Source organism: Macrosteles quadrilineatus, unplaced genomic scaffold (assembly GCF_028750875.1).
Source record: "Macrosteles quadrilineatus isolate MER2022 unplaced genomic scaffold, UCM_ALF_1.0 Scaffold_7__1_contigs__length_78375512, whole genome shotgun sequence".
In the NCBI taxonomy this organism is placed as follows: Eukaryota; Metazoa; Arthropoda; class Insecta; order Hemiptera; family Cicadellidae; genus Macrosteles; species Macrosteles quadrilineatus.
In genome coordinates, this window is record NW_026542600.1 from 23,292,092 (window position 1) to 23,314,588 (window position 22,497).

The 22,497-nt window shown below is 32.3% G+C and overlaps 1 protein-coding gene across 1 annotated transcript in view; it reads right to left on the reverse strand.

Moving 5' to 3' along the window:
• The window catches only part of LOC128997787 (LIM and SH3 domain protein Lasp-like), a 42,067-nt gene extending 20,002 nt beyond the window's left edge, over window positions 1-22,065 (reverse strand). The window contains exons 1-5 of the mRNA XM_054423480.1: window positions 21,893-22,065; window positions 15,812-15,906; window positions 14,407-14,491; window positions 12,055-12,155; window positions 10,907-10,998 (exon numbers count right to left, since the gene is read on the reverse strand). Of these exons, the coding sequence (XP_054279455.1) occupies window positions 10,907-10,998; window positions 12,055-12,155; window positions 14,407-14,491; window positions 15,812-15,906; window positions 21,893-21,961 (442 nt within the window). The 5' untranslated portion in view covers window positions 21,962-22,065. The remainder of the gene's footprint in view (window positions 1-10,906; window positions 10,999-12,054; window positions 12,156-14,406; window positions 14,492-15,811; window positions 15,907-21,892) is intronic.
• Between the last annotated feature and the right edge of the window lie 432 nt (window positions 22,066-22,497).

Sequence of the window (22,497 nt, forward strand, 5' to 3'; positions counted from 1 at the left end):
ACTGACCTTGATAATTTTGTACTAATACAACAAGGAAATGATTCATAAATGAGTTAGATAATTTCATTTGGTTATTACGGTTTAAAAATTTGTTAACCCTCCGAGGGTCACGCGTCAAAAAATAGACGCACAACACACTTTGTGTAGGGTCACGCGTCTAGTTTAAGACGCACAAACATCGTTTACGGCGAAGGCTCTATGACTGACTGAATCGGATTGAAATGAAATGAAATGAAATATGCTTTATTGTCTTTTGAATTTTAACAAATTATTGACAACGTCATGATACAGCTAAACAAACTTATAGCACAGTCAGTTAATAATTAATTAAATACTTATAGCTAACTAAAAAAAGGAGACATATAGGCCTACAATACTTGTTAAAAAAAAACAAAAAACAAATTACAACTGAAGAATCTTATTGTTAAAAAAATCTTCCAAACTATAAAATGGGTTATTGGTCAGCCAACAATAAAATTTATTCTTGAAATCCTTTACAGTATATAATTTAATTATGGATTCAAGAAAGTTATACACTTTAAGTGACAAAACTATGTGACTATTTAGAGTTTCACTTAAACGATGGAATTCTATTGAGGTATGGTTCTTATTTCTGGTATTATGATTATGAGTATTGTGTCTAAATTTTAAAAGATGTTGATTTTCCAAGATATAAACTATTAAGTCATAAATATACACGTTAATAATAGTAGGAATTTGAAGGTTTTTAAAAAGTGGTTTGCTGTGGTCTCTCAAGCCTTTATTAGAGATAACTCTAACCGCTTTCTTTTGCCAAACAAGAATTTCCTCTACCCTAGCACAATTGCCCCAAAAAATCAGCCCATACCTGAAAATGGATTGAAAATATGAAAAATATGCTGTTCGGACATAATTTAGTGGAATGCATTTTTTCAGACGGCCTAGTAAAAATATTACACGAGGAAGTCTGGTATTTAAATAGTCTATATGTGAATCCCATGTTAGCTGACTATCTACATATATTCCCAAGAACTTTGCTGAAAAAACTGTATTAACCTTATCACTGTTCTCAAACAACTCTCTTGAATTATTATTTAAGGAAAATATTAATTTTTGTGATTTTTCTTTGTTAAGCAAAAGTCCATTACCATGAAACCAATTTCGTGCATTATTTAATGTTTCATCAGCCAATTTTTCAAGTTCTTTATAGTTTTTACTTGTACATAAAAAAGTAGAATCGTCTGCGTACAGAATGGTTTTACAATCAACAGAAGAGGGTAGATCATTTATATAGATTAAGAAAAGAAGGGGGCCAAGGACTGAACCCTGTGGTACTCCCCATTCAACTGACACTTGAAATAAACCCTTAATATGGTTTATATTCTAATCTTATCTTAAACAATAATAATTTGAGGACAGAGGTTTTAAAGCATGAGGTTTAATGGTACATAAGTTAAATGATTAATATAGGGTTACAAAAAAATTGTTCAGGGGTGGGGATTCGTGCTGGCCGAATCAAAAGATTTCCAATTTAAATTTTCAATGAGTATGGTAAATTATAAATTTAATAATCTTTCAAAAACAATAAATTAAATAGGAATGATTTTGATTTTAATTAATGGAGGTAAATAGGGTCCAAATGGATGCTTGAGGAGTCTATAAGTTAGTCTGAGTTAATAAATGGAAAGTTCTCACCAATCTTCTGTAATAATAATTTTCTTCTTAGTTTAAAGGCTTAAATTCTTCTTTCTTCGGTTAACTTAATTTGGATATTTTGCCAATACTTTACTTTATATTTTCATAATTTATTTCACAACTAATATAGTTTCTATGTGCTCTTCTTGAATAGCTAAACTGCACTCTCCTTTTCATTGTTGTAAATCATATCAAGTTATGGGGTTCACATAAATAAAAACATGGTTGAATTTTATTAATAATCTTGAACCCAGATGGATGGTGTTCTGATTGGAGGATTTGTTTTTGAATAATAATTTTGGATAAGCCAATGAATAAATTTTGATAGTAAATTATATATATGTTGAGACAATATGGTTTTAATAATATTAAAAATGGACATGGATAAATATTGAAAATATAACAAGATTGAGTTTGAAAATAAAATAAGGACTATAATTATAAACATTGAATTTTGAGTCATTACAATATCCCCTCAGAAAATATGTAATTAAATTTTTAATGACATATTTTCGCTAAATGACGAAAAATGTATTTAGCATTATACAGCAAATAACAAATATTGAGATGAAATTGAGTTGAAACAAAAATCTAACAAACTTAACATTAAGGTTTAACTAGAACAAATTTCAGTTGGAATGAACATAACAATAAAATAATTCTAAAATAGCAAAATGATTACTATCCCCTCCTATCTTCTACAAACATTAAAAAACATAACATTAATTTAAGTGGTTAAAACAATTTTTTTTTATTTTTTACATAATAAATGAATGGAGTGATGAACAAATGTTGAAATATGAAATGAACATGAGACATATAAGAGATGTATGATTCTTATAGGTACCATGGAGTACATTAAATGAATAGTTGTTTGTGATTGCTTGATGATAACCTCTTATAACTAAATACATTAAATTTGTGATTATGACTATAGTTTAACTATTGGGACAGAGGTAACTGGAGAAATTGGCTTGTTCACTCACTGCTTGTGTGGGTATGATTTAAAATTCTTCCCTTTTACAGCAATGTTTATAGGGTTAAGCACACATTACAGTTTATCTTCTATCTTCGGTTGTGGTGTGTAGATCGGTTCCATGTATTTCTTCATGGAGGATATATGATAGGGTCCATATAATTTATCATTGTAGAGATCACTTATGTGGTATGTTGATGGTCCAAGTATTTCTCTGATGACAAAAGGGCCTTGGTACACTTCAAACAATTTGGCTGTCTCACCATAAATAGCTCTGGATAAGGGATGAGATTTTATGAGTACTTTGTCGTTGATGTTTAGAGACTGTGGTTGTCTATTTTTGTTTAATCGGTTGGAACGTTTTCTTCGGGTTTCACTTAGTTTTCTTTCTGCCATCAATAATTTTTGTTCATAAGGCATGTCATTGTTGATTGGGTGATGTAGGTATTCTTCCCAAAATCTAATGTCCTTAATACCATACTGCAACTCATTGGGAGTAAATCCAGTGGATTCATGGTGAATTTCATTTAAACATTGGTTTATCTCTGGTATATATTTTACCCATTTTTGTTGTTGTTTAGAACAGTATGTCCTTAGACATCTTTTGATTTCTCTTATTGGTCTTTCTGCTAAATTGAAACAGGGGTAATAGACAGGGTTGTATATAGGTGTGATGTTCTCTTTCTCTAATCTTGAGGTCCATTCATGACTTTTGAATTGTGTGCCATTATCAGTTTGTATACAGCGGGGCTTTCCATGTTCAGGAATATGTATATTAAATAGTTTGTTGAGTATGATTTTAGTAGTGGCTCTCTGCATTGGGTAAAGTTTAATGAATTTTGTGAATATATCAATGATTATGAGTAGGTATTTTACATTTCCAACACTTGTAGGAAAAGGGCCGATGATATCGATAGCAAGTTGATCATTCTTACTGCGACATGTGATCCCTTTGGCGATCGCAGTCATGTGTTTGTTGCTGATTTTACATCTTTGACAAGTATCGCATGTTGATAAATACTTCCGAATGGTTCTGTTCATATTCTTGAAAACAAAAGTTTCCTGTAGTAGCTGAAGACATTTTTTGGCTCCGCAATGTAGGTAATGTAAATGACATTCCCATATTAGGTGTGGTATCATGATTGTAGGTACTCTGATTAACCATTTATTGCCCAAGCGTTGATAAAGAATGTCATTATGAATTTTAAAATTTCTCTGTAGCTTTTGTGCTGTTGTGGTATCTGGATTATCATGAATTGTTTCAATGATTGTCTGTAATTGGAGATCTTCTTGCTGTAGCTGGGGTAGATTTTGAAGGTCTTCACGAAGTTGTGGGTCCGTAGTTCTTTCTATGTAGTGGATAGTTAATTCATTTGTTATATTACATGAATCAGTTTGTTGGTTTGGTGGAATCCGGCTAAGAGTATCGGCCGTTATATTTTCCGTGCCCTTGCAGTGGATTATTGTGAAATTATATTCTTGGATAGCTAGAATCCATCTAGCAAGGCGGTTGTTGAGGAGTTTACAAGTTTTTAAGAAAGTAAGGGCATGATTATCAGTTATGACTTTCAATTTGGTACCTAATATAATGTATCGAGATTTCTGTAGACAATGAATTATAGCCAATAATTCTTTTTCTGTGGTAGTAAACCGTTGCTCTGCAGGCTGTAGCGTTCTGGACATAAACATGATGGCAGCTTTATCTCCGTTCTCTTTGATTTGATACAGGTGACCTCCGATGGCGATGTCTGAGGCATCAGTCTGTTAGTAGAATTCTTTGGCTGGGTCAGGATGATTTAATACACTGGTTTGCAGGAAAAGTTGTTTGATTTCATTAAAGGTAATGTCATCTGCAGGTGTCCAGATAAACTTATTCTTTTTGGAAGTTAGTCGCAATAAAGGTTGAATTGTAGAGGAGAATTTATCGAGAAATTTATTGTAATAATTAATACAACCAAGGAATGATTTAAGTTGTGTTCTGTTCTTTGGTGTAGGGAATTTTAAGATGGGGTCTACCTTGCTTTGATCCATTACAAGTCCTTCTTTTGTCAGTGTGTACCCGAGGAATGGTACTGATTCTCTGCAAAACTGAGATTTGTTGAAGTTAATGGTCATGTTAGCTGATTGTAACTTCTCAAAAATGTATTCTAAATGTATAAGGTGTGTTTCAAAATCTGATGAAATGATACATATATCATCTATGTAGATTGCAGTGAAGTCTTCTACGGCTGCATCGAAAACTTGGTCTAATGCCCTTACTAAGGCTGCTTGTGATGTTGAAATTCCAAATGGTGTAACAGTATACTGGTATGTTTTACCACGGAATTGGAAAGCGGTATACTGACGAGATTCAAGCGATAAAGGTATCTGCCAGTAAGATGCAGTAAGGTCAATACTACTGATAAATTTAGCATTACGGCATTTACTTAATATTTCATTTACACTGCGGTTACACTCGTAATCCGGTACGATTATGTTGTTTGCTTTACGTGCGTCCAGACACAATCTTATTTTCCCTGTTTTCTTTATTACTGGGATGATTGGGTTAATGAAGGTACTCTTACTTCGTTCTATTACTTTAATTTGCTCCATCCGATTTATTTCCTGTTCTACGGCAGTTTGATACTGTTGAGGTACTGGATAAACAGTTGATTTAAAATTATGTGGATTATTAACTTTCAATTCATGAGTATATTTTGTACAACAACCTGGTTTTTCTGAAAACACTTGTTTATATTTAAGCAATAAATTGCTTAATTTTCTCTTTTGTTCCCCATTGGTATAGTCATTCTCCATCAATGACTTATTAATCATTTCATCTGTCAGATCGGTGTCCTCGTTGTGTTCTTTCCTGGGTAAGCGATATTCTTCATACACTGTAAAATGGTCTTCTTCATTGTTATAATAGTCATCATAAGGCCTTTGGCAATTGCCTATATCTATTTGACATACTTGTCCCATTTTAATACTCATATCACATTTTAGATTAATATCAGTATCATTAATTGTTAAGCTTAATTTATTTTCATTGGAATCTATCTTTAGTCGGAGTTCTGTTAATGTGTCTATACCAAATATCACAGGTTTAATTAAATTAGGTATGATAAGAAATTGAAGCCAGATGGTCTGATGTTCAATGGTTACAGGGGCATAAATGATTCTTGCAACACGTTTTGATTTTTCACCAGTAGCTGTAGTTATTGTCGTATTAGACAAAGGAAGTTCTTCAAATGGTTGAATTATTTTTTGATTCTCTTTGAAACATTGTTCGGAAATACATGTTATTGTAGAACCAGTATCGATTAATGCTTTTGTTGGGAGATTATTGATTCTAATATCTATTTCAGGGCATTTAACTGGTTTGGATACAGGAAATTTATTATTTTCAGTGGGTTCATTTAATAAAAAATCTTGATCACACATTATATTATTTATCGAAAAATTGTTAGGATTATTTAAAGAATTATTTTCGAGGATATTTGCTGTTGATATCGCTGTAGTTGTTATGATGTTGGTAGTTGATGGTCCTCGGCTTACATCTACAGCGACGGGTCGTTTCCCTGGCTGGTGTATGAGGGGTTGAAATTTGTTGGAGATCTTTGTTGTGTTGCTGTGTCATGTGGACTGTCTTGACTTATCATGGCACATACTTGTTTTTGCTCATTTGTAGGATATGGTTTGCTGTTATTGTAATAGTATTGATTAGGCCTTTGGTGGTATCGGTTTTGATCAGTGAGCGTATTGGTATAAGGATGCTGTCTGTGGTTTTGATTGTAGTTTTTGCGAGGATCATGTCTGAAACGGTTGTATGGCTGATATTGGTGTTCTCTAGGTTCTTGATGTTCTTGGTGTGGTGTCCGTATAGCATAAGATGATGTTTTTGGTTGATAGGCTCGATGGTTAATATCAGAGCTATATGGTGGAGTCTTGTTACGATGTGTAGGACTATTTGGTCGGTGATCCATATTATGGTAGTTCGCAGGTTTGCTCCTTTTGGGTCCATCTCGGATATCTTCTTTTTGCAGAAGTCTTTCGAATGCTCGAATTGTTGTCACGTTCTGTACTTGAATGCTATCTTGGATGAGTTGATCAAATCGTTCGCTTAACAGGATCACTATTTCCTCTTCAGTCATTTGTGGTGTAATAGACTGTAGCAATAGGACTCTCTCAGTAAAATATTCAGTTCTGTTGAGCGTTCCATTAGGTTTGTAATGTTCGGCTTCAATCTTGCTACGTACTCCTCTTTGTACTTCACGGCTCCAGTATTTCATGGTGAATTCTTCGGAGAATCTTTCCCAACTGTTAATGTCTGCCTTAACCAGTTGAAGCCATCTGGACGCTGGTCCTTCAAAACTGACGTCGAGCAGATCTTTCAGAATTTCAACAGGGTCGTTATTAGGATTTCTTTCTATCCTTTTAGCGTAGAACCGTTTAAGTTTTTGTAGATATTCATTTGGATTTATAGTTCTTCCATTGAATTTAGGGATTTGTCTTTCCATTGGGTCAGATCCCGAACATATGATTTGAATAGGATTGTCGTTCCGGATTGGTGAATGATGTTTCAGTTTTAGTGACTGTACTTCACTTTCACATTTGTTTAGAGTTTCAGTAATAGTTTTAATTTCGTTTTGTTGTTCTTGGATAAGATTATTTTGTATGTGTAATTTAGGAACAATTTCATTGTGGATGGATTGTGCATAATATTTAGCAATATTTTCACTGTCGGTTTTTGTTTGTAGCACTAATGCTTTCATATTTTGTTCTAACTTTTGTTCTTGTTGTTCCAAGTTATTAGTTACAAATGTCTGGATATTTATTTTTGATTCGTCAATTTGATTTGTGATTTGAAATTGAAATTCTTTGTTCTCTTGATTTTGGGACTGTTGGTTAGCTTTTAGGACATTTAATTCCTGGCGAAATTCACTTTGTGTTGTTCTAATGTCATTTATTTGTTCTGTTAGAATTTTTTGACATGATTTTATCTCACGGTTTAGCTCTATTCGGGTCTGATCTAATTTTTGGTTTAGTTGTGTGTTGGTTTGATCAAGTTTAGTGTTAAACTGTTCTAGAAAATTAAATATTTTGTTCAAATCCGGTTGTTCAGTAGTTTGCGTAGCTTTAACTTCAGGTGGTTGAGAAGTTGCGTGTGTGAACGTTGGTATTACGTCATTGGGACGGTTTTCAATGGTCGGAGACTCGGTCTCTAACAGCTGGAAACTTGCTTCGGGCGTCTTCGTTAACCCTCGGATGATTCCGTGTGTCGATGTGGTTCTAATATCAGCTGACTGTGAATGTGTGCTTTGATTGGCTGCGGGTCTTTGGTGTACTTCAATAATCTCGGCCCGGTCCGTTGATTCTGATTGGTCGCTCTCGTTCCGGTTCAAATCTTCGACACTGGGTCCACTGGGATTGAAACGTTCCGAACCCGAACCGGTGTTAGATTCATCTTGGCCTTCTACATAGGTTAGGTTTTCCATTTCTTCTGTTGACAGATTTGACGATTCGTCTGATTCGTGTTGTTGAAATGATAATGCAGGATAACGTCTCGGTTGTCTCAAATTATAGTGATTATCGTTATCGTTGTTAGCCATTTTGTTTACGACGGTGTAAGGGAACAGGGATATTATAGGACAAGTTGGGTATCGTTATAACAATAATGAGCTAGGCCTACGCTTTACGACATGAAATAAATCTGTTTTACCTTATAGTAGCCTATTTATTTTTAGAATTACAAGTCGTTTAGTTAGTACCTAATATTGGTGGGACATAAGTTGTGGGAAATCGGGATTCTTAATCCTACCTAACTTCTTAAGAGTAGGCCTAACATACGTAAGTAGCCTATTAGCCTATTGGTATTTATTAGCCTATTTTAGATTGTCTCAACATACGATTATGAAATCTTTTGATTCAAGCCTATTACGTTGGGCGCCATTGAAATAAACCCTTAATATGGTTTATATTCTAATCTTATCTTAAACAATAATAATTTGAGGACAGAGGTTTTAAAGCATGAGGTTTAATGGTACATAAGTTAAATGATTAATATAGGGTTACAAAAAAATTGTTCAGGGGTGGGGATTCGTGCTGGCCGAATCAAAAGATTTCCAATTTAAATTTTCAATGAGTATGGTAAATTATAAATTTAATAATCTTTCAAAAACAATAAATTAAATAGGAATGATTTTGATTTTAATTAATGGAGGTAAATAGGGTCCAAATGGATGCTTGAGGAGTCTATAAGTTAGTCTGAGTTAATAAATGGAAAGTTCTCACCAATCTTCTGTAATAATAATTTTCTTCTTAGTTTAAAGGATTAAATTCTTCTTTCTTCGGTTAACTTAATTTGGATATTTTGCCAATACTTTACTTTATATTTTCATAATTTATTTCACAACTAATATAGTTTCTATGTGCTCTTCTTGAATAGCTAAACTGCACTCTCCTTTTCATTGTTGTAAATCATATCAAGTTATGGGGTTCACATAAATAAAAACATGGTTGAATTTTATTAATAATCTTGAACCCAGATGGATGGTGTTCTGATTGGAGGATTTGTTTTTGAATAATAATTTTGGATAAGCCAATGAATAAATTTTGATAGTAAATTATATATATGTTGAGACAATATGGTTTTAATAATATTAAAAATGGACATGGATAAATATTGAAAATATAACAAGATTGAGTTTGAAAATAAAATAAGGACTATAATTATAAACATTGAATTTTGAGTCATTACACACTTCATCTGACCATCTTCCTTTTATACAAACTGCTTGTTTCCGATTTTGCAAGTAGATCCTATTATTGAACTGGATCGAGTTAGGTATCGTTCTTTTCATTAGATTCTAAGCTTTCTAAAGGTCTGTCTCTAAGCGCTGTTTGTTCTCTGAGCCGATCGTAATTGTTAGCAGACAGCTGACGTGCATATTAGTAAACAGGTTACTTAACCTCGGACCGATGACTGATGTGTTTTATTATGTTTATCATTGTTTTAGTGTTAAAAATCAAAAGTAGTGATATACGTGGTGCATTATAAGAAGATTTAAGTGGTTTTGAAGTGCTGGTTGATGATCCTGAAGAAGTAGGTAGTGATATTGATGTAAATTATCAGCCAGATTCCTAGCTATGGTTAGGCTATGCATTCTTAGCTAAACGCTATGTACTGAAATCCGTTTTTCGCTCATAACTTATTTATTTGATAACTTACCTCGCTATATGATTATATATTTGTAATCCTCATTAAATTTAGAACAAAGTGGCTATTTTCAAATATTTATAGGCCTATAATTTATACAATTTCATTGAGCGCGAACTTATTTTTTTTTTGAAAATTTTCGAAATTATATTTTTTTTTACCTAAAAATTTTTTTTTGAAAAAATGTTACTTATGTTTTATATATAATATTGAAGCCCATGATTTTCCAAACAAAATGGTATATAGAACATTAGAATTAACATTGTTTTAAGCTTCTCAGATCCGTTTTAATAAAACCTTGCAAAGGGGCCAAAAATAGGTGGACATTAAGGCCTAAACTATGGACCTTTGGAGGGTTAAATAACAAGAAACAAAATTGTTACCAACAAAACATTCTCTACATAAACCGGACCTTATGTCAAATCAAGTATCTAATCTAAAGTATCCTTTAATTGGGCTAGGCTATTGCCTCAGCTTAAGCTTGTCTGTAAGGATAATAAATATAGAATGGGGAATGTTTAATCTATGACAGGCCTAAAAATTAACAGTTGGGCCCCTGTATTATACAATATCTAATGACAACTAGCTATAACTAAGCTATGCAATGCAATAAGAAGATAAAACTTCAAAACTCTTTGATGCCACTGTAAAACAGAGGTCTAGATAAATATCCAACACTCAAAGACAAAGAATACAAGAATACAAAGAAAAAACATAATTTCATTAATCAAGGTAAGTGCTAAGGTCATTACAGATTTAGGTGTTTTTTTGATTGCGTATGGTGACGCATTTTCATAAATGTGAGTTTTCCCAATAACTTGTGAGGCCTATATATATTTTAATGCTAAACTAAGACAAGAGAACTTGCAAGTGGGAATATAGATTCTTATATTTGGCCTGAATATGAAACATACCTCTCCTAAAATCAGAAGGGTTACCATGTTGACCATATTAACTTATTGAGAGTACAGTGGCATGATGGTTAGGTATGTTTCATAAAAGTAACTCTGCATTTACACACAAAATTAAGCTTGTCTGGATTATTCCCATTAACTTACCTCCACTGCTGACATCACCATTTTCATTGGCTAAAGTTCGCTTTTGTTCCATTTCTGCCTTTTTCTGCAAGTCTCCATGATAAGCGACATTGCTGTAAAAAAATGCAAATTTAAAAGTATTTTAATACAAAAGTGTTTTTAAACATATTGTTATAGTGACTATAAACAGAGCTTGATTTATGGGGAAACGTGGTGGAACAGTGTTCCGGTACCTCTCTTTCGGAAAGATAAAAATACTTAAAAAGGTACAAATCACATTAAATAGGTTACAGTTAAACATAGGTGGCGACGTATCTGGCTGATCTACCAGCTGCGGTCTAAAACACTACTTCAAGTGACAGTTGTGAGGTTTTATTTTGATTTATTCACCAGTATTTTTCAAACCTTTTATTTTTTGTTATGCCTATTTTCTGTCCCACAACTATTTACATTTAACCACTAATATTTTTTATCATTATTATTTTCCTCGTAATTTTCAAATGTAGGCCTATGTAATCATTCTATTTCAATATTCAAATGTAAGAGTATTTTACAAAATTGTTGGATACCTTAGATATCACCCACCGTAGAAGTGTAATAAATTGTTTGACTTTTGTTTAACTGCAACATAAATATAAATAATTTTCCTTTTTTTATATTCTGAGTCTGACAATATTTAGGACTACCGGTACGTAGTTTGTTTGTTATATTAATTAACTAAAGTTGAAAGTGTATGTTTTGTTTAAATTCTTAATTTTTTGTGAATTTATTTATATTTATAATTTTAATGATGAGCATATTATTTTTCACAGTTAAAAATGATTTAGGCTATAAATAATATATTATTACCCCATTAACTTGCAGAAAAACGGAAATGCATTTAATAGTAATAAAAAAAATAAAAAAAGTGCTTATGCTGGAGAATATTTTGTTTATGTGGAAATTGAATTTAAAGTATAGTTAAATTTAATTGTTAAATTGTTTAATTGTTGTTGTGTTTTGTTGTTGTTGTTGTTTAATTGTTTGTTGTGTTGAATTATCTGTTATTTAGTTTTGAGTATGAATATCTAAATAGATTTTTGTTTGGGCTCTCATGGCTTAAGGACTGAGGCTCTAAACTCTTATCTTAAAAAACATTGATGTACCAATAAGCCCTGCTTAGTGCTTACCTGATGATTTTAGAATTCTGCTTTATACGGAGGGTTTCTGGGTCATCAGCTACTTGAGTCAATTTTCCTTTAGCCTTTTCAAAATCTGCATGGTATTTAACCTAAAATATTCACACTTAATTAATTATTTAATCTAAGGTAAAGTGATTCTGTATTATCTGAAATCAATTATACTGAGGATATAGAAAGGCTTATACCTGTGCAGGGGGCATACTTAACACCATTGTAGGCCCTGAAAAGATCCACTGTAGGGTTTGATAAAGATGGGACAGTCTTAATGGCTTTGTTAATCGGCTTTTAAAAAGTTTGGAATAATTTTACTTCTTTTTTCATGACCTCTTTAATTTTTATGAGAACCTTTCAACATTCAGTATTACAAGAAAAGTCGATGCTACTAGATGAGTAATCACTGAAACAGCTGATAGAAGAAGCAAGGAAAGGAGATTTGGACCAGGCCGAAGCGTCAAGACATCAAGTTACACACAGATTATACCGGTCCGATGATAGCAGCTAGCTTATCTTAGAAGTACAGGTAGGCCATAGAACACACAATATTTCTTCCCCTGGGAAACTAAATCAAATTTAGGGAAAACGTTTACGAAATGGAAAAACTTTTTGTGAACTTTTTAAAAATGTGACACTCTTTTTGTGAATAAAAAAATCCATTTTATGAATTATTTTTGTGTTCCTATGTTTCTTCTGTGTGCTCTATGGCCAACATGTTCTTCACCTAAGGTAAGCCACTAAGCTAAATGCTATCCCCTTTATTTTACAATTAAAAATCCTGGCCTAGAGCCTTTCCTTGAACAAGATCATAAGATGAGATGTCCTTTCTTCTTATTCTGTTCGATGAAACACATATTACCAAAGTTGTTTGCTATTTTATATCACTCACAGTAATGTGACACTAATCGTTTTGTAGCAGTTTTAAACAGGGGATTTACACCTTATATTATCCAAGCTCGGTAATTAAACCGAGGCTTGGTCCCAGGTGAAAATGTAAGGGATTCTAAGATTACTTTGACCACAATTTCAATTAGAATTACATTTAGCCTACTCACCAAAAAATAACAGATTAGGCTAATTTTAATACATCATACAACTATGAATAAAAATGTTACTAACGTTGACTTAACAAACAACTATAGGTCTATACTAAAGCAGAGATTATAATAAGAATAGCGTTTAGGCCTAAGAATATCGTTTAGCCTTAATAAGACTGCCAAGCTAAAACCACAGAAGAACCCATCAATAGTAAATGCGGATCCTTCATTCTTGTTCCTAAATATCCAAGGCTTAAAAAATAAAATATCAATTTTAGAGTAATTTTTACTCAGTAATAGTATTTCTGCTATCGGTCTAACTAAAAATTGGTTAAGAACAGAAGAAGTTGCTTTTCGCATGTCCTGATGGCTTCTGTTGTGGTAGTGCTTACTGCACAGCTGATCATATAAGGGGGGGCTTTTTAATTTTCGCAAAAAATTCTTTACAGGTTAAAATATGTGATTTGGATTGGTTTTGTTCTGAAATGAGTTTAGAAGCAGCAGTGGTCTTTATCGTGGATTTTAAATTAATTTTTAATTCAGTCTACCTTCGGGCTACCCTGTGGTTTTTCTTGAAAATGTTGATAAATTATTAACTCATCTCTCTCATTGGACTAATTATGTTTCAATCATCGGAGGGGACTTAACAAATTTTGACTTGACTCAGAACAACTACCTCTCTAAACATTTTCTTAATATAGGCCGTCAGCACAATTTTCACTTCCTAAATCACTACCCAACCCGAGGCAACAATTGTCTGGACAAACTGTGATAAAAATGCAAATATAAGCTGTACAGTTTTTTATTTTCCTTTCTCTTGCCATAATGGTCTTCTATTAAATATAATTGAATTTGGAAAAATATTGCATTAATCAATATGCTGCTTAAAACTCCTTTCCTATAGTTATTTTGCCAAAAGATTCGGTGGGTGTGTTAATGTATAAGCTTGGTACTTATGATTGGACAAATATGCTTAATTGTATAAATCCAACAGCAGAAAATACGTTTAGAATGTTTTTCAAAGTTTTAAAAGATAACATTTTTCTATTTTTCTAAAATAATACAGATTTAAACAAAAATTTCAAACAAACAAAAAATAAAAACGATTGGTATAACAATCCTTGACTATGCTATAATTTTAGCTATTTTATGACGTTGTCAATAATTTTTAAAAATTCAAAAGACAATAAACATATTTCATTCATTTTATTAGGCGTATGAAAATAATCAGGAGTTATTAAAACTTATCTTAGCAAATGGAATCAGGATTTCTCAGAATAGACTGGGTTATATAAGTTATTATACTTACGTTAGACTGAAGTTTTGTATTTTCTGCAATCCTCTTAAACTCCGGAGTCTCGGCCACGGTGGTTGCTTTTGCTTTGGGAATGTGTCTAGAAATATTACAAAAGATATTAGCCTACTACTCAAGTCATTATTTGTTGTAGAGGAGCTAAAGATGTGATAACAATACATTTAAAGACGTCTCTTGTAAAACACACTGTTCACATAATCACTACAAAATGAAGTATTTCATTAAGGTACTACATCCTATTACTTCATTGTATTTTTTAGGGACTGTATTAACGCCAGGCAACTTTAAAGGTGATTATTATGATTTTTTTTTAAACATACAAGTTTTAGACTGAAATAAATACAAAATCTGTATAAAAATGTACCGGTATGACAGTTTTTTGTCTGTCATGTTACAGTAGAACCTTACTAATTCGAACCTCGATAATTCAAAAACCTCTATAATAATAAATTTTTGTATTTTCCCTCCAGAAAAGCTCTAAAATTAAAATAATAATATACCTATAATTAAAAGTGATTTTTACACTTATGCAGCCTCTATAATTTGAATTTCCACATACTCGAGCCTCTACAATTTAAATTTTGTTGCCGTAGTTCGAACTGTTGCCGTAGTTCGAACTGTTACCTCCAAAATTCAAAGTCAACCTTTACAATTTGATCTGTGTTACCAATAATTCGAATTCAGGACAAAAAATATTAAATTCCATGTTGATGGCCCCTGGATTACTATGAATGACTATAATATTGTGGTATAATTACCTCGTCAAGTAATCCAAATGATGTGATGTTAGGCTAAAAACCTACATGTTTCGCCGTTAATACGGCATCGTCAGGGTACAAACACAGTAAGACATTGCTGTCACACGCATACAATAAATAAATAACACGAAACGAATTACGAACATAACATTTAGATAGGCCTATCACATGACGCGGACGGTCCCGGCGCAGGTAGTAGACATTATTATCTAAATGTTATGTTCGTAATTCGTTTCGTGTTATTTATTTATTGTATGCGTGTGACAGCAATGTCTTACTGTGTTTGTACCCTGACGATGCCGTATTAACGGCGAAACATGTAGGTTTTTAGCCTAACATCACATCATTTGGATTACTTGACGAGATAATTATACCACAATATTATAGACAAAAAATATGTCTGATGAAACATTAACTGACACTCTTATTTATGTTCCCACGATGTGTTCATTAGTCTCCGTTGTCTCAAACTCAAACTGAAAACTGGGACTCCATTATTTAAATTTTTATTCATTCTAACCTCTATAAATAAAACTATATTTCCCATAACTTGAAATATATTGTCTTTCCTCTAAAATTCGAACTAGCAAGGTTCTACTGGATAAAAATTGTGTGCAATATACAAGTTGGATAAAACTTACGCTTCACAGTAGGGTTGTTTGTTGAACCCCTTGTAATTCCTCATGTTTAAAGTCATGTTGCACACTTGACATTTGAAACATTGTTTGTGCCATACCTGTAACAACAACATGTTGATTAAAATTACATTCTAAGAAATTCAATTTGATTAAACTAAACACTTCATTCAAATTTTATTCATTGTATACATTGAATAAGAATCAAACTAATCTGCAATTAGGCCTAACTATAGGTCTACAGTGGTTTATACATTAAGAGTCCATCCACAATGTCATATTATTAGATGTTAAGTTAGTTTTCTTTTTTTGTAGTTGAGCTCGAAGCAAAATATTATTTATTACAATTGTTGATACAAAAGTTGTACGGTACTAATTCTAAATGTTCAGAGTACTATTCATTCTACTTGGACTAAGGCATAGGCCTATGTTTGATTTTGTTAAATAAATACTTTAATAAATATATTTTACAACATCTAACAAAACAAAAACATTGCCAATGATATGCAGAAAAACAAGATCTTCACTGCACATGGTGTTATTAATCGCCATTTATTTTAAGACCAATTTCAATTTTTTTTTATCATTCATCCAGCCTATCCAATATTGGGGAAGTATTATAGCCTTAGCAGTAGCTGTAACGTATACATGTGGAAATAAATTTTATTCATAATATCTAGGAAGAGAGTAGTCCTACTATAATTATAATAAAAGTTAGTAAACATAGTAGATAAATAACCTAAACATGTGATCTATCTGTAGCAAAGATAAGTCATGCTTCATTGCTGACTGTCATAACATAGATAGGAATGCCAAAACATTTTGTGACCTTTAGAATAGAAGGTCAGTTAAGTTAATCTGTACATTATTTACATGATTATGGTGATCTAGTTGATTTTCAGCTTAACATCTATCAATATTATGATTAAATCATGATACATTTTAATGTAGTAAAATAATCATGACAACTAATTCCAGATTTAAGTGAAAAAAATATGTAGGCTAATAAACAATGTTAATTTTACATTTGTGGAAATTGAAAAATGCTAAGTTTTTTCATTGCCAAATTTAAAATAGGTAACTAAATATTAAAAGTTAATATTAAATATCATGGTAGGCCTAATTTATATCATCTTGAGAAGAGAAAATAGTCCTGACTCTTTTAAGAAGGAACACGTAGGACCTACATAATTTCTTAAGACTGTATTAGTAGGTAGCTCAAACCAGTAGGTATACAAATCCCTTAAAAAAAACACCTATTACACATCATAATAGTCCTTAATAATTATAAACTAATAAGCATACAGCATACCATAATGTATCAAAACTTCCTTAAAATTATCATGAGAAATTTATCATTGTGGGCTAGAGTTTTTATTTTATGTTGTGTCTGCTAAGTTTTTAGTATTTGTTGTGAATAAATCAGACACAATCTAAGTTAGTTCCTCTACCAGAGGGCCAATGATGAAGGCATATGAATTGCCATTTAGTTATTAACACTGGAAGTTACAGTTTATAACCGAAAGACGTCTTCTGTTTTCAGAATTAATCATAATAAAACAGAAATGCCGTTTCAATTGATTAAGATAATACTGCTGAATCATATTAAAACCAACAATAAACATTGAACCAGGAATACTGTAAAATATTATCAGCAAATTTCACATCGAACAATCAATCACACGCCGAAAAAATTGAGGTTGAAGGTAAATATTGTGCAACAAGTTCAACCAGTCAAGTACTTATTAAAGTTTACTGAAATAACTATTGGTTCTCATTGAATACAATTTTAAGTTACATAGCTTACTCTAAATACAAAATTAAATTAAATAGTTAAAACTCAGACATTTCAGATTGATAAAAATAGACAAATTGAAGTTTAACCTATATTTAAAAATATTTAGGCCTACAGAGTGTCTTTAATATATGCGGTACCTAGATTCTAATATGTAATGTGTTGGACAAAGCAAAACTGTGTTTAAAACAAAGACTAAATATAAAAAAATCAGCAAAAAATTACAGTAATTTTGCAATCAATTTTCTAAACATGGGCCAATCGAAATGCAACAAAGTCAATAATCAAAAGTTTTACATGCACTAAGATACTATGAGTAGGAAAATCTGGGGTCCTTACTGATAGATTTTCAAATTTACTTTTTTCAGGCAATAAACATTCATGTTGTTAGCCTCCGAATCACTGGTATAGTAATAAATAATGGTTTAAATACCTTATACTGTCAAAAGTGATCCTTTGTAGTTTATGTAGGCTACTGCAGTTTCATTCCCGGGGGAACTTCTTCAGGTTTCAAAAGACATCAAAACTTCATTCCAGAGGAAGTCGTCATGGTAAAAAATTCATCAAAGTCATATTTACATAAATCACGGACGAACACACGAACATAACACATAAACATTACAAAAACACGGTACCGGGAAACATGTTACACACGGAGAGCAGGTCTAGACAATAGGCAGGTCCGTGCGTAACGTGTTTCCCGGTACCGTGTTTTTGTAATGTTTATGTGTTATGTTCGTGCGTTCGTCCGTGATTTATGTAAATATGACTTTGGTAGATTTTTTACCATGACGACTTCCTCTGGAATGAAGTTTTGATGTCTTTCGAAGCCTGAAGAAGTTCAAGCATTTTTGAAATCGTTATTTCGTTGTGTATAACACAATATTTTAATAGCACAACAATTGCCTGTGTGTAATATAAATTATGAAATCGGTTTACTATAACCTACACTTTAACTTACCTAATCTAACAAACCTTCAAGGACTTAATGCAGTCACAAATCCACATAAAGCCCGACTTGCCTTCCACACATGCCTTTTCTGGCATCATACTTATTTTTTATGTTACAGCAAATTTGGTTAGGTTAGGTTAGTTTAGAATAGATTAATTTTATAACTGATATGTATTCATAGACTAATCAACGTGTTATCTAGCTATGGTATAGGCCTATCTTAGTTTGTGCCTCTAGGTTATCATAAAGGTATTATAGAATTTATTACAGTATAATGCCTTTGAGATTGTAGTACCCTACAATAATATCAAAATGTTACGACACTAGCGCAAGTGTCACCAACGAACTAGAAATGGAAAAACTTCAGATTTTATAATGGGATGAAAAGTCTACTTGTATTGGTTAATAGTAGTTGTACTGTAATAGGCTTTAGAAGTGCCTACATAACAGCGTTGCCGATTTCCGGGGTCCGGGTAAAATTCCGGGGATTGAGCTGGTTCCGGGGATTTTCCGGGTATTTCATTGTACCAACTTTAAAAATATTTTTTTTGATACAAAATTGGACAAAAAGTATTTCAATCTACAATGCAATACTTTGGTTGCATGTGTAGACAGTGACCAAAAACAGTAATAAGTTACAAAAATACGTTTCTTGCAAATCATCAATGATTAGGATTGGATAACGGACTAGAATGGGATTGGAACTGAAGCCACTGAATAAAAAGTGAAGCGAAGCACTATTGACGAGTATGTTTAATTAAATCTATGGTTAGAGATTAGATCTGAACTCGGAAACTCCCCAGAGAGAGTACAAGTAGTGCAGACACACAATGAAAGATTTGCAGATTTTTCATTTGACTATGGAAGACTTAAGATGTTATATTTAGGTTGTCTTGTCTATTGATATGATTAAGTATTCTCATTCTGTTAAAGTATCCTAACGTCTATGGTTTTAGCTTTGGATAAAATTATGAACTTTGAAAATTTGAATGAAATTAAATTAGTAGTTTTAGCATAGATTAAACATCACTCTTTTATTGACAAGTCATCATAGGTACAGTATGGATGAGAAAAACAATTTCGATGTTAGTTACGGCCAGATTTTTTATAGGGATGTGTTTTTGTTTACAATTTGTTTATTATGAATGAGTTATTAAAAAATAGTCCAGTTGTAAACATAGACATGCTCCTAGCTCCTACAGGTAGCGAATGGAACTAACATAACGTATTAAACTGTCTTCGTCTGCTTCTTATATGTACAAGGATGACAACTCTAGGAGAATTTATTTATTTATTTATACAAGGAGAGTTTATTATTTATTTAATCAATGGAGTTACTGTAGTTATTCAATTGTTTTATTTTTATGTATTACATTGAATGTAAATTTTTACAACATCATAGCTACTACAGTGTAGTATTAGCTGTATTGGCATTGACTTTTGGATACTGAATAAGCTGTAGGCCTATTTAAAGTATAGTCAAAGCTATATTGGTTAGGTGCGCCAAAAGTCAATTAGGTCAATTGACTAGCTGAAAAAGGTAGCCTTAAAAAACTTCAAATGGACGATTAACATTGTTTTGTTCAATATAAGAATGATATTAATATTAATAAATCTCTCAAAGCACCGTTACAATGTTGTTATAACACAGTTTTTACCAATAAGTTGGCCGAAATCCTTAAAATTAGAATTCAGGGGATTTTCCGGGTAATCAAAATTTGATTCCGGGTAATTCCGGGAAATACCACCGGATTTTGTGGGTAAAATGAGCAAGTTGTGTTGGCAACGCTGCTACGTAATAAAATCCTTATTTTAAAAGGATATAATAGTGCATAAAAGCTAGACATGGTTAAAGTAACCCTGTTGTCTATGTTGTGGAGTGGATTAGGTTTATTATTACTGGAACTAGCAAATAGATTTTGTCAAAATCCATCATGCCGCCGCCACTAACTAACCACTTTCATTCACTCACTTTTAGTTAGCTGCGTACAGCTTAGATACCTTGTTTTCCGAACAATCATTATGCTGAAATCAATAAGTTTCTTTAGTTAGCCTATTAGTTGTTAGTGTGAGTCTAATATAGGTAGGCCTATAGGTACTCTTAGAATCACTTACAATTAACATAAATGTAATAGTTATATCAAGTTTCTGGTGAGGAATTATCGTCAATAGACTAGTCAGTTGATTTACAAAGGTAAATAAAACTTTAAACAGCCATAACTCCGTTAATATTTGAGAGCGCGGAAATTTTTGCACTTTTATTTTCAGCAAAAAATCTAGTTTCTGGTGATAAAATCTATAAGTTCCCATGTGTGATGGTCGCAATAATTAGCGTTTTTTTGTTGTTGTTCACAACATTTTTTTAATAGATTGATTACCGTAACTTATATAAGTAGACTATAGAAGGCTAGATTTTTTTATGGATACAAGCCTAACTTGGGCCTAATTTTTAAGTACCGGTAGGCCTAAGTTAAACTTAAGTTAGATCAATGACAATAACTTAGGCCCTACCTAGTTGATGTGAAAATCTGAATTTTACAAGAAAAACTCTGAATACAGACTTTTGTCTTCATTTTAATCTACCAAGGCTATTAACTTGGACCTGCCTCTTAAAAAGTAGGCCTAACAATTTTATTGATTTGGTTGGACAAAGGTTTACTTTCCCAAGTGTCAATAAACCCCTAAGAGATAGTTTTTGATCCGGCTTAAGACTATCTAGTATATTGGACTATTTTGTTTAGAGTTGACAGTTTGTCCCTGTCTCATACTATTATTTGTTGACATTCAAGTAATTTCAAGTCACTAGGCTAATTAGGCTCAAATACAGCTTCTACAAGGAAGAGTTGACTGAAAAGTAGCCAATTGTCAACACTTGGCTAATGTGACCTTTATGATTGTGTTCAAGACATTACCTTATATAGGCATAACTTAACTACCTGCTAAGTATTGTTAGCCTACATTTAATTTCCTAATTAGTCACTATTTTACTGTTTACTCCACAGTGTAATAGTAAAAGGCCTAGCTTGATAAAAATTAAGTAATTAATTGCAGGCAATTATTTGCTGAAATCGTATGAAAACATAGAGTATATTAGGCCCAAATTAGGTGGTTGGTTAGTCATAATGTAGGCCTAGGCTAATTACTCAATCTTGGCAAAGTTGCAAAAAACATTGCATGCTCATAACACAAGACATTAAGTTAAAAGTATTATTTTCATCATTGCTTCATTTAAATACAAAACCTAATACGAAATAGAACAAATATTTATCTTGCATTTCCCCATTTCATTAAACAAGGTTAAGAACAAGCAGGTCACAAACTTGACAACAATTTTACTTACTTTATCCAAACACTTAAGCTCCTCAATGGGGTAGACAGTCTTTTCACATCTAGCACAGGATTTATTCATTTTCAAATTGAATATTCCATACAGAATTAATGAACTTAACACAGATTAAGCGTGAAGCAACAGCCTAGCCTAATTAAAGAATTCCTAAAGTTTGTTGGATGGATGCTAGATAGAATTGAATCGGTTCTCGGTTCACATTCACAATTTGTCTGAATGCCCATTCTCCATTCATTTCATTCCCTTTCCATTGGTCCTTTCCCTATGTTCGTACATTCGTACATAATAATGTGCCTTGCCTTTGGCTGTTTCTCTTCTTCTCACCTCGACAAAGACCTGTAAATTTCCACTAAAAATTAGAATTATTCCAACTGTTTTAATTGAGCGAAGCGAAGCGATGCTCTTCTGTCACGGCCGCCTTTAACTACAGACCGCGGCCTGTTAGAATTGGCAACATCGCAAGTGGTGTTGTTCAGTAACAGACGTCCCATAAGATAACATGGCAGACAGGTGACATCAGCTCATTAATTCGCACTTTATTGATTTAATTTTTAATTTATGAACATAAATTTATTAAAATATTAAAAATAAAACATACA